This window comes from Gnatocerus cornutus, chromosome 7 (assembly GCF_029298725.1).
Source record: "Gnatocerus cornutus isolate USDA-ARS CGAHR chromosome 7, icGnaCorn1.1, whole genome shotgun sequence".
Lineage (NCBI taxonomy): Eukaryota > Metazoa > Arthropoda > Insecta > Coleoptera > Tenebrionidae > Gnatocerus > Gnatocerus cornutus.
This window is the reverse complement of record NC_142239.1, coordinates 18,818,490-18,831,526: the sequence shown is the minus strand read 5'-3', so window position 1 is coordinate 18,831,526 and position 13,037 is coordinate 18,818,490. Positions and strand designations below refer to the sequence as shown.

The window sequence follows — 13,037 nt, the reverse complement described above, 5'->3', positions numbered from 1 at the left end:
CAAGAATGACAGTGACATTTCATCCAAAACAGTTTTCCTTTTGCTCGTGGGAAATCCTAATTTTCTTTGGTATTTCTTGTGAAAACTCATCGAAACAGAGCTGATGCCCGGGCACGCATATCAAACATCTTCGATATCTTCGAAGGCTCGGTCTCTATGTATTATGATTCAAAGTCAATATTTGTCCTTCGGTGCACAGGATGTGTGTGCCTCCTACACGTTTGTTATTCTTTGACTCTTTTTTTTGTCAATATGAAGAGTAAAGTTCAGTCATGAATGGGAGCCGCTATATGGTGAATGAATATGCAAAGATCGGGTTCTTGCAGCGACTGTATAATTAAACGAGTTTGCTGGTCTCGTTTTTCGGGGATTTCGACAAACTTGTTTGACTGACAGGTTGAAAGTATCAAAGAGAAGATTTTTCCCCGACACCACGAGGATGACGAATCTCCTCTACCCAGAAGTGTCATTCCTATAATTGCATTCTCACCTGTTGATTAATCCATTAATTCACGCCGCTCAACCTTGGATCTCTTCAAAACCTGAAATCTGAAGACCGATCTCGACAAAACAGGCGAAAAAGTCCTCATGGTCTGCTCTTGATCCATCGATAAGAACTAGTTCCGTGGTGCATAACATCTCTGGAAAAATTACCATACGAATACGCATACCCACACCCATAAGTGCTAATGGAATCGTACACAAAAATCAATTTGAATATTAATAAACTTGGAGATGGGTCTGGTCGCAGCTGTACGCTCCACCTCCGCTCGGCGAAGGAAAATCCAGCAGGTGTGGAAGAAAACCCACACAGTTTTTTCCTAGGAAAATATGCGTGATGACTGATGAATCCCAACGGAACTTCTTCAAAATTATAGGGAAATTATGTAAAACAACACAGGTGTTCGAGACCTACGCGAAAGTAGCTCGCTGCTCGTTCCATTCATTCACTGGAGGCGAAATCATCCTTGAACCGTCCCCAAATCCCGTTCAATAAAAATAATCTCATTTCCGAAGAAAAAACTATCTTCGACCTCAACCTCTCCGCTGAACCGCGTGATTATCGCTAGTCTTTCATTTATCAATGAGCCGGAAATCGGGCGAACTTGGCGGCCGCGCCTTGTAGCGACGTACCCGGAAAAGTGTTTTTTCAGTCTGTGAAACTCCAAGTCGTCGTCTGGACAGCACCTTGGGTAAAATTGCGATTAAGTCGAGTTCGCAGGCTTGCCAACTCTTCGATTTAAAATGCCCCAAGGCGGTGCGATGAGAGTGAAGCCATTTCCTTGTGCACTAAAACGTTGATTCAGTTTCACGGGGCCTTAAATAAACACTTAGTGGCATCGTCCGGTCTCCTAGACCGGTTGGCTTTTTCTTAGAGGACTCGGCGCGGCGTACGCAACGTAATTAAGTCGCATAAAATTATCGACGTGAGAATTTACGGCGAAGGGACTTTACTCCAGTCGGTATTTTGAAAACGGTGCACAGGTGCGCCCAGAAAGCCAACAAAACTTCTTTTATCCCCTATGAAATGACAAAAGCTCGTCATTTCTGTAGCTCCTTTCAAAGAACAGGTAGAGATTTTACAAAAGAAAGCACAGGTGTTGGACGAATGGCTTTCATTTCAAATCCACCCTCAGGTAGAATTGGTATCAAAACACGGTTTCCACCCACGAGGCAATAAAATCCACGATTAGATTAAAAGAACGGTTGAAAGTCTTCTATTGACACATCCTAGTTTTCGTTATCAGGACAACAACACGAATTGCGCAGCGAGTTTAGTTTGTAAACACGAGAAGGTGGATGATAAAGGAATCGTTCGATGATTGATTGATAATAATTGCCTTGAGATCAATCTTGAGTCGAGATATTATAAAATCGGTTATCGAAGACGGATCGACGACAATGGTGCTCTGTCTCTGTTAGAACAAAGATAAAACGTACGCACTTTAATCGTTTATCAAAACTACGTTGTTGGAAGTCTGTAAATAGGTTGGTAACACCGGTGAGATTGTATCACACCAATAGAGAAAATTACGCATTTTTATATAGGTACAAAAGCGGTCATATAAGTGCGGCTTGTGGTACACCACGTACTAAAGCGCTGTTCACAAAAAAAGCGAGTGCAAGCCCAAAACACAACATAGACGGCGAATTGAAAATGTCTTACCCAACATAGTCGCAGTTTTCTAGGAGTCAAATGGACAACTCACCTGCAACAAACAAATCAATACAGAATCGTGATGTATGAAGATGAAATAAAAGAACGTATTTTTCCGCACTAAAGCGCTGTTTACACGACGCGCATGGTTACATAATTCCTGCTGACTCAAGATCGTGCAGAATTTAACTTACGATAGTCATTACCATAAAAGTAATTTATTCGCATTGCATCTAAAACAGTTTAACGTCACAACTCGGTAGTCACACTTTAATAAACGTTGACAGAGAACTCGATGTTTACAAGAATATATTTGCTCGTTCGCAAAAAAGCCAAAGTGATTTAACGTCCTCCAACCGCCGCCAACATTCCCCTTGATAAATCTCCCATCAAAATGACGGACGATCGCCCTCGCCGCCCCCGAGAAGCCACCCACTTACCAGGTGCGTGCGTTATTTTGGACTCGCTTTATGATTTGCGGCGAAAATGAGGAAATTAACGTGATCTCGTTTGATGTCGGGGCGCAAATATTCAAGATTACGAAACTCCATGGATTGCACCCACGAAAAGATTAATGGGCGGTTTATGGTTTGGTCACCCACGGGAGATTCTTCGATTCTTCTTATCGGTTATTGTGCCGGGGCACTGAACTTCTTGTTTGATGTAGGCGAAATTCGCGTTTGGCAACTGTCAATGTGTAAATAAACATGGCAGGAAGTGAGTTTCTTCCTTTGATCGGAAATTTGGGTTCAATAACTGGAAAAGCAAGTTAGATTTACATCACACGAAGATACGGATCTAGATTGACAAATAAATGTTGAAGAGCGTTGAACTTGCTGTTTGAACAACTCTGTCAACTGACAGACTGGGTGACGATAATTTCCGTAGACATTAAACAAATAGAAAATTACGTTAACAAAAGAGTAGAAGGAAGAAATCAATCGGCGACACTGCTATAATCTCCACCAATTACATTAACAACTTCATTAGCGTGGATTTAACACTTCCAAGAAGCGCAAGTGTCGTTATTTTCTTCAATATGTGAACGGACGATCGTCGTTATCGACCATCTCCATGTCGGACGCGCGACGGTACCGGAAACCACAGGAGTCAGGTGTGTGAAGAGTCGATCACGTAACACCGAGAAAATGGTGTGAAGAACAGAACAAAAAAAATTTTCGACGCGTCTTTACTTATCTAAATGACTCATTAGCGTATCGCGATTCTTCCGACATCACCACGGCGACTTTACGAGAGTTTTTTCGCTCTGGTAGTCGCCGGAAATCTATCGTCTGCGTCTCAACGACGTCGTTTTCTCAGCTCACGTTTCGTTTATCTCATCTTCGTCCGCAGGTTTGTTATCGGTTGGAAAATCGCATACGATGCTAATTATCTCGAGAGCGAGTCAGTAAAATGTGGACGTTTATGTGGCGATAGTAATGAGAATTCCGGCACCAGATAGTGCGGACATTATGGACGCGACCAATCACTTATCGTGATTTTTCCGTTTACGCTAATTGCCAATGGTAAATCATTTTATCGGCCAAGTTTACGTTTTGTTTGTAAACAGAACTGATTTATAGGTTCGTGAGGAATTGCTCGTTTTTAATCACACGGTACTTCTTCGGGTCCCACAGCAATTCCGGTCCTCGGCCATCTCCAAGAGCCCCCGTCCCTTAATTGATTGGACGTTTCCTGCATAAATCCTTTGATGGATCCACTTGTTCCAATTTACCGTCTGTGTCATCATTTCTCCCTTTCAATTGATCCAATTCATTGCACTGATGCGGGTCACGGCGACCGTTTTCACATCTCAAGACTCCTTCCTGATTCGGATTATCTCGGAGCGATTTGGATTTTTCTCGTTTCGAAACTTACACACATTCGACGCGTTATCCGGTAGTACCAACCTGACGTAATTATTCGCTACAGATTAAAAGTTATGTCCTGTTTAGAGGCGATTGACCAAGTGCACGCTCGGTCGTACCGTTCCATAGGCGGTTCCCAGGATCGGGACGGTTTTTTGTATAAACGTCTCTTTTGCTCTATTATTTCAAAGGGAGATATTTATTAATCCATCACTGATGTTATTACTTCAGCAGTCATGCGTTACTACCAGTCTTCTTGAACTCGAAGAAAACGATGGCCTTCAGGGCTCATCCATCCATTTAAATAAAGAAAACACGACGGACGATGAAGAAAGAAAAAATCGCATGCATCGTCGCCCACGACATGAAAGAAGAGAGAGATGAGGAGAGATTAACACCTAATCGTGCGAGCAAGGAATGCAGGCATTAAAACCACGATTTTATTTCTTATTCCGATCGGACCACCGAAGAACCATTTGCATACCACCTGCAAGTTTGTCGCTTGTCGTACACAATAATTAAGATAATGCACAGTGGGAATTTGTCGCGAATTATAGAAAGACGCTGTGAACCAGCCTTAAAATAAAAGAATTTTTTTCCATGCTGATGTAATTGCCATCATCTAATGCAATAAGTATGATCTTATGCGGTTTATTATACTTCATGGAAATCTTTATGATGTCCATATTTTAATAACGGTCGTGTTGTACACGCGTCATAATAATAAAGTAGTCGGTGATCATGCCACAATCAAAAATTTTATGGAATGCAAGCCGTAAAAGCAAATTTATGGTTTTTTTTACTATTTACGTAATTACAACCAACGTGAAATGTCATTTCTGTACAAAGTACACAATTTCATTGTCGGAGCGAACGAAGCGAGAGAATAAACCGTCAAATCACCCAAAACGGATCGCATTTCGGGGAATTCTTCATCAAGTTAACAAAGCGAGCTTAGTGCGCCCAACAGTTTCCCAGTAACTCAATTCTGCTCGGTGTTATTTATTTTGTGATAAATAATTGTAATGAAAGCGAATTTCACAATCGCAACATCTGCGCCAGCAGTTCCACTTCGACACCTGATCCGTCACGCCTCAAGAATGCTAACATTATCACTGGACTCGTCCCATGAGAAAATCAAAGCTCTGCAATTACAGGGATTCTGTTCGAAAGATAATGTAAAACTGAAAATAGCACAAATTTCGGTCGGCGGTAGCAGGAAAGTTATAATTACCTCTTCGGTCAATGAGAACCATATTTGAGTGACAACACCATAAAAGAAGAAACTTGTGTTTTTAGGAGGTTTCTATTTTTCACAGATTTGATTGAAGGATTAAATTAGGAGTTTACGTTTTTTTATTATTTCTGCCTTTAGCCAGAATGATACAACACTTTAATATATGTAGAAGTAAAATAGAATTTTCGAGCACCCATATTTCCAGACGATCAAAAGCAATAAAAGCCAAATTTGAACCGGTTCAAATCTGTCTTAACCCAGGCTTAAATGATTTTTGCGTTGCACAAACATTTTTGAGCGGTTCAAATACAAGTTAGCACGGTGTTAAACTAACCCAGGTTCAGAGGTGGAATAAGCCGGTGTTCAAAGTGACAGCTGGATTTGTGAATTTTTAAAATACAAAAAATACACAAATTAAAAGCAAATCTTTACATTTTATGCGTAATAATTGATTTAGTTTCCGAGATATTTAACTTTAAAAATTAGAAAAAATTAGGAAAAATGAAAATCAACTTTCCGAAACTTTGATCGGCCATACCTCAGTTATTTGTTGTCGAATCTAAATTTAAATCCCAGATTTGGAATCTGCGGAAAATTCTGCGTACACTGATGTATAATAACTTAAGCTTACTCGAAAAAATAAGCGAGATGTCGATATCAGAAGAAGTTCGGCATAATTTTAGTCATGAATTTCTGCGAAAATTTGCAAATTTCGACTGAAGAAAAATCAAAGAACTATTTCTTATGTAAAAAATCGCGAGAAAAACGATGGCGCATCTCAATATCTGAAATAGTTTCTGAGATATCGAACATGAATTGTTTCGAACCTTCGAAAATTTGACCCTCTGGCAAAAACCCAAAATTTCAAACGGCTATAACTCGGTTATTTGTTGACAAAAATTAAAAAATTCTCATGTTTTTGAATTCAGCGTAAAATTCTGCGTAAAATGAGACCCATATTCGTTGAGTTTGCTTAATAAATAAACGAGGTATTGGCCAAAAACTGTCTGGAAAACATCATTTTAGGGTGATTTTCAATCAATGTTTTCAAAATGAAAGCGACGTTTAATAGCATTGAATTATACATCAGTCGAAAGAGGAGCTCGAAATCTATCAACTGGCTAAATTTGAGATCGATCGGACAAATAGTTTACAAGCTATGGCCAAAAATTAAAAAAATGAAAAAATTTCATCGATTGAGTCGGAATTTTTTTTCGCGAAAAATCGACTATCGAATTTTGGGCTTTTAAGCACTTTTTCTAACGTAAAATGAGCCGAGAAAAACGATGGCGCAAACCGCATCTCAATATCTCTAATAGTTTCCGAGATATTTAACTTTGAAAATTGGGAAAAATGAGAAAAAATGAAAATCAACTATCCGAAACTTTGATCGGCCATAACTCAGTTATTTGTTGTCGGATCTGAATTTAAATCCCAGATTTGGAATCTGCGGAAAATTTTGCGTACACTGATGTATAACAACTCAAGTTTACTCGAAAAAATAAGCGAGATGTTGATATCAGAAGTTTGGCATAGTTTTAATCATGAATTTTTGTGAAAATTTGCAAATTTCGTTTGTGGAAAAATCAAAGAACTATTTCTTATGTAAAAAATCGCGAGAAAAACGATGGCGCAAACCGCATCTCAATATCTGAAATAGTTTCCGAGATATCGAGCACGAATTGTTTTGAACCTTTCAAAATTTGGCCCTCTGGTGCAAACCCAAAATTTCAAACGGCCATAACTCAGTTATTTGTTGGCGAAAATTCAAAAATTCTCATGTTTTTGGATTCAGCGTGAAATTCTGCGTAAAATGAGGTCCAAATTTGTTGAGTTTGCTTAATAAATAAACGAGGTAATGGCCAAAAACTGTCTTGAAAACATCATTTTAGGGTGATTTTCAATCAATGTTTTCAAAATTAAAGCGACGTTTAATAGCATTGAATTATACATCAGTCGAAAGAGAAGCTCGAAATCTATCAACTGGCTAAATTTGAGATGTATCGGACAAATAGTTTACAAGCCATGGCCAAAAATTAAAAAAATGAAAAAATTTCATCGATTGAGTCGGAATTTTTTTTCGCGAAAAATCGACTATCGAATTTTGGGCTTTTAAGCACTTTTTCTAACGTAAAATGAGCCGAGAAAAAGAATGGCGCAAACCGCATCTCAATATCTCAAATAGTTTCCGAGATATTTAACTTTAAAAATTACGAAAAATGAGAAAAAATGAAAATCAACTTTCCAAAACTTTGATCGGCCATAACTCAGTTATTTGTTGTCGAATCTGAATTAAAATCCCAGATTTGGAATCTGCGGAAAATTCTGCGTACACCGATGTATAATAACTTAAGTTTACTCGAAAAAATAAGAGAGATGTCGATATCAGAATTTTGGCATAGTTTTAGTCATGAATTTTCGCGAAAATTGCGTTTTGTATGTAGGTGATGTACCTATTTGTCGAACATTAAATAATCACGGAAACCGTTCATAAACGTAACAACATATGAACCGAATAAGGTTTTCAAAAGTTCCGGGATCATTTTTAACGAATTTGTTCGCGGAGCGAAAACAACAAATATATGGTATTGAAAAAAACTTTGACTTTGGTTTAAATCTGTACCAGCAAACGTCCGTTTTTCCCGATGATCCCAATTACCAAAGCGTTTCTTATTAACCGTTTAAAATCCATATAATTTAAGCGAGAACCTCTTGATCAGTCAGTCATCATCTACGACACAACCCATAAATCCGAAGATATCGCGCTTAAACAGTAGTCATCTAATAGCATATAATCAGAGCCCAAGTGTTCGTCTTTAACGACTACAGTAAAACGGATAATTACGGTGGGCCTCAAAAATAATCCAGCATACTTTCAGGTAGAAAACAAAATAATTGGCCTCGTAATTCACAGAACGCTCAATTAAAAGCCCCAAGTGGCAGACAAGATATTGATCTCTTGATGACAAAAATCAATTTCACCTTCTGCTCACTAGTAGCGTAGCAAGAATTTAATAAAAAGCTCGCGACTTGTCTTCAGTAAAAAAATCGTCCAGTTCTTTTACATTGTGGGTGTAGAGTTAACAGTTAATTTGCGGCTTCGTGTTCTGCTGTAAATCTCAATTTTTACGATTCACACATGCGAGAACCCGTCGGTCGTGTTCATTCGCATTAATCGCGCGAGCGACCCACGATTTTGACAACCAATCATTGTAGCAAAAACGTGTCACGTGTGCGAAGTTGTGATTTTTTCATTTCCGTTCTCTACTCGTCGATAAATCGCGCAATTACGCATCCCAGGCGCGGAAACAGCGATACCAGTTAGCAGAAACAACAAAAAGTGCGAATTACACCCATATGGTATCCAACCCATCGCATCCATCTGCATATTACATTCTACACTTGCACGCGTAGGTCGAGATTTAACGTCCGCATTTTTCCCATTATTTACGTCATAAAACCATCGTCAGCTAAAGGTGCGGCTACACGTTTAGATTAATTGGCGGTGTTACTGAGTGAGATAAGGGTTGGTGGTGTGTGTGTCCAACCAATTATTTTCGTTTGTGTTGGCAGCTCTGATGCATGCGCGAGGTTTATCTAACATCAGGCTTGTTACAGTGACACATGTCACACTCTTGTTTTTTTCTTCTATTATTTTCGATGATTGTGAGCGCCTTCTCGAAATAGGACGGACATCATCGCATTCGCAGACGAGTTGAAAATAAATCCGAGAAACGCGACGGACGAACTTTAATTGGCTTTTGTCGAGGCTTTTTTCAAGCAGGCATCTGTTCGCGTTTGTCGGAAATGCTCGAATTGCTTTTTGACACGGGGAAAGCCCGCCAAAACGTAAAACAGCTGCTCGTGGTGACCACTTTTTCGACAGATCAAAACTTTTCTCCGTGGGCGTCGTCTAATCCCAACAAAACGGACACGTTGTAAATGACACGCGCCTTGACCCGCGTCGTGGGCGTTGGTCCCTGGTATTCCTCCATCTGGTACTTTTTTTTTCGATCGAAAACGACCAAAAACTCGCGAGTCACCCACGTCCGCTTAATGAAATCCACGATAAGACATTTAATAAGTGAAGGAAAGGACCAGATGGTCGTCAGGTGAAAGAGCGTAGGTTGGTTTACGAACTTGGTAATGGGTACGTGGGTACGTGGGCACGTGTCGTTTACCCGAACGGAGGTGAACTGTGACCTCGGCTTTTCGGAGATTTTTCTTCTATCTGAAGAGGTCATCGCGATGAAGAAAAAATCACGACTGCCATATTTGCTCTGAGGATTAATGCCGTGTCGCCGAGGAAGGAAAACGCGAAGTGTGCGAGATTAGGATTAGATAGACAAAACCATCTGTTGGCCGAGGCGGTCTTTTGCGCGGAGAAGGGTAAGAATAGGCCGCAGTGGTCGAAGAGACAAGACATTTATCCAAGATAAACGGAACCAACAAGTCGTGTCAAAATTTTTCGCAGCAATAAAAACGCTATCTCCTCCTATGACCGACCGCAAACATCCGAAACGCGTTGTCAAACCTCGCAACGCGTTCCCGACACCACAGAATCCGATAAAAACGTTTTAATTGGTCGTCTTGAAATTCAGCGCTTCTGTTGCCTCTTTGGTAAACAAAGAAAAGGCATTGGATCTGACGCGATTCAAATTTAATGCTGTTGTGTCGTCCCCTTTTGTCACAAGACCGCGACAACAAGTTCTTGGACTTTTTGTGGCGTGTCTGGTGTCTTCTGAAATTGGATCTGGGGAGTTTTTCAACTCGTTCCGTTGAATTCTCGTTGACGGGTCGGTCTTCTCTTTTTTGGAACTTTTAGAACGTCATTTTTTCTACACCTGCGACCAAGAAAGTATTGAATTTAAATCGTTGAATCAGATGGATGGATGTGCATCAAGTGTGGGGGGAAAAAAAACAACCAAAATACGATGCTGTGGCGACCATATTGTATGTAAATCGAAACCAGTACTACCAAGTTAATATAATTGCGAATCTTCTCAACATTCAAATTCGCGAAGATCATCGACTCTTCATTATAATAAATCGTGACGAAGATATCGTAATCTCGTTACACGTGTTGTTTGAGAGGCACATACCTGAAACGGTTGCATCTCCGGTTTGTCACACCTGAACGGGAACAAAAAGGTAAAAATCGTGATCGAAAATCGACGGAAAAGCCGCGGGACGTCACGAAAAAACAAACATGTTCCTCAAAGTGTCAATTAAGAAAAAAAATGAAACAACTGTAAAGATAATTTTTGACCATCATTCAATTTTATCTTTATTATGCAGAGATTTATCTTGTTTGAATGTTTGTTTAATCGGCGTCATCGGTAACGGCGATTTGTAGTTGATTTGACCCGTGACACCATAAAAATGTCTTAGATTGAAGAATTTTTCCATGATCTCACCTAGCATTCTTCGAACTTGTAAGTTTCAATTATTGGATTGAGCTCGGGGGCCCATTGGCTAATAAGTGAGACGTAACAATTCTTGAGAAAAAAATTAATGAATGACGCGCGTGATTGTATGAAATTAAGAGATCGATTTGTCGAATTTGGGACGTACTGGTCGGAAACGAGCCATTTTTGGGCATCGCTGCCAAAATCGTAACGGTACCACAGTTGCGATACTGAATTAATTTATGGTTGTGTGGATAATTAATTGGGTTAATTGCAAAAAACGAGCGCTTGCAAATTTCGCAAAAAAACCCTTTCATTGTCGCCCGTCACGCTTCAATTTGACTTTATTCGCAACACACACGTACCACTTGTTTAAATCATAAGTTTTATTCACACCTATTTGTACGTACGTGCCTCGACAACCCCATTACGAGAACAATTTATTGTTCCATGACCCCCAACGGAACGACTTTTCGACATGTAAAACACCCGAAATGAAGTCATTTGAATGGCGAAAGTTATCAGGGGATTTTGGAGCAAATGTGAGACCAACACGTAACAGGTGAGGAAAGATGTCTCTATTAAAGCGGGTTCTGGTTTTTCAACATAGCGACGAGGGGACGCGACTTTTTTTAGCCAATTACGCTCCGCCGCGTGTCTTATGACCACATCCGCCGCCAATCTCCGTGTCCATCCATCCAACGTCACGGTCTTCCGTAAAAATGATCGGTCAGCTAATGACCGTCGTGTCGAACATGCAGCGTCTGTCATTTGAATAAAGCCGCGGCTTTGTTGTGGTCGCTGAACACGTATTTACGCCCTGAACGTGTCCAATGTTCCATGGAATGAGCCCATATACGACATGTCGGCGTGTACGGTTCGGGTTTTACATTATAACCCGATGAAATATGATAGCAGTGGTCGTGGTTGCTAGCTACACACTTTCGCGTGTCGGTTTTCTGCATTCTGGGCGAAAAAAATGCTCTTTGTATGGAAAACAGGGACGGTGTTAACTGAATTAGATAGTGATAGGGATCTTGCGTGTTGGACATGTGTTGTTATTATTCGGTTTGAGGGTCGACTTTACGCCCTTGATGCTCAAACAGCTTTTTGCTCCACGGGATGTGACATAAGCGATTAGGAAATTCAAAGGTGTTTTAATACTGATCTTCCAGTTAATCGTCTATTTATCTAATCACTCAGCTGTTTTACTAACAAATCCTGATAAAGATTCTTAGAATCGTACAATACCTGTATTTCAACCAAGTTAAATTACCTGATAACTGCCCTAAAATTGGGTTATGACATACATTGTATGTTTACACGAAGATAAGACCGAACCCAAGATTTCCACAGAGTTTTTTCCTGAAATATTCCAAAAACCTCGTCATCTGATAACCCACAGCACCAGACATTTCATGGTCGTTCCCATATGTGGATGGTACCTTATTAATTCAAAGCATCTCGGTATTTTCCCGCATCTGATACGAAAAACGTAATAAATTTTGATGCAAGAAGCGGTCGACGAAAACACCTCAAAGTGTCGGTGGTTTGGAATGGTACAAACGACAAGTCGAAAAAACCGGCCCTCGTTATAATACCCAGACGTTCTAAATTCAAAAATATTCAAGTAAAAAAGCGGCTTTGTGGACGCGAGTCAAAATTTTTGATCAAGCGATTTTGGTTGACCAAAGGTGTTGGAATAATAGACAGAGCTCTGGATTAGCATGTGGTTAATTAACAAAACCTCAATTCGCCCGCCCAACACTCTCGTATCTCCGAACACCCATCTCAATAAAGACCACCATTAAAAATCGACCCATACACGACTCCCAACACGATTACCAACAACAAAAAAAGGTTCCTCCTCGGCGCCTCGAAACCTACCTCCGAACGTGTCCATCGGATCTCATCTCTTCTCTTCAATGTCAAAACGGTGATCGGAAGGCGTTATAATGACTCGACGCAACCACTAATCAAACTAAACGCCTTTTAGTGGTAGGTTCACTTTCATCATCGAAAATCATTACCCACGCACGATGATTGGCAACAATTCCGGTAAGCAAACACGGAAACGTAATTGAACGACAATGAGCTGACGAAAAACACCGCGCATATTCGATGAGGCACGTGCCAAAGGCGGTGATTGAATTAATGAATGAAGAGACAATGATTTTGGGGTAATTAGAGGCCGTTTACCTGGCGGTGATAGCGAATTTGGTGGTAAAGACAGGTAGCTGGAAAAATTCGTGTTCATGTGGTGTAAAGATATGAGAGTTGTACTGGTTTGGAATCGGAGCAACAGCCTTGCCCAGGGGCACAAAGACCTGTTGCGTGTCTACCCTTGTTCCATGACGAGGGGCGAG

General features: G+C 40.4%; 1 protein-coding gene across 2 annotated transcripts in view; it reads right to left on the bottom strand.

Moving 5' to 3' along the window:
- The window catches only part of tkv (serine/threonine receptor kinase thickveins), a 34,628-nt gene that overhangs the window by 14,454 nt on the left and 7,137 nt on the right, over positions 1-13,037 (bottom strand). Inside the window, exon 2 of one of the 2 annotated variants that reach the window (XM_088040753.1) lies at positions 2,168-2,210. The exons of the other annotated variant lie outside the window; for it this stretch is intronic. Coding sequence (XP_087896879.1) covers positions 2,168-2,174 — 7 coding nt within the window. The 5' untranslated portion in view covers positions 2,175-2,210. The remainder of the gene's footprint in view (positions 1-2,167; positions 2,211-13,037) is intronic. 2 annotated transcript variants of the gene reach the window in all.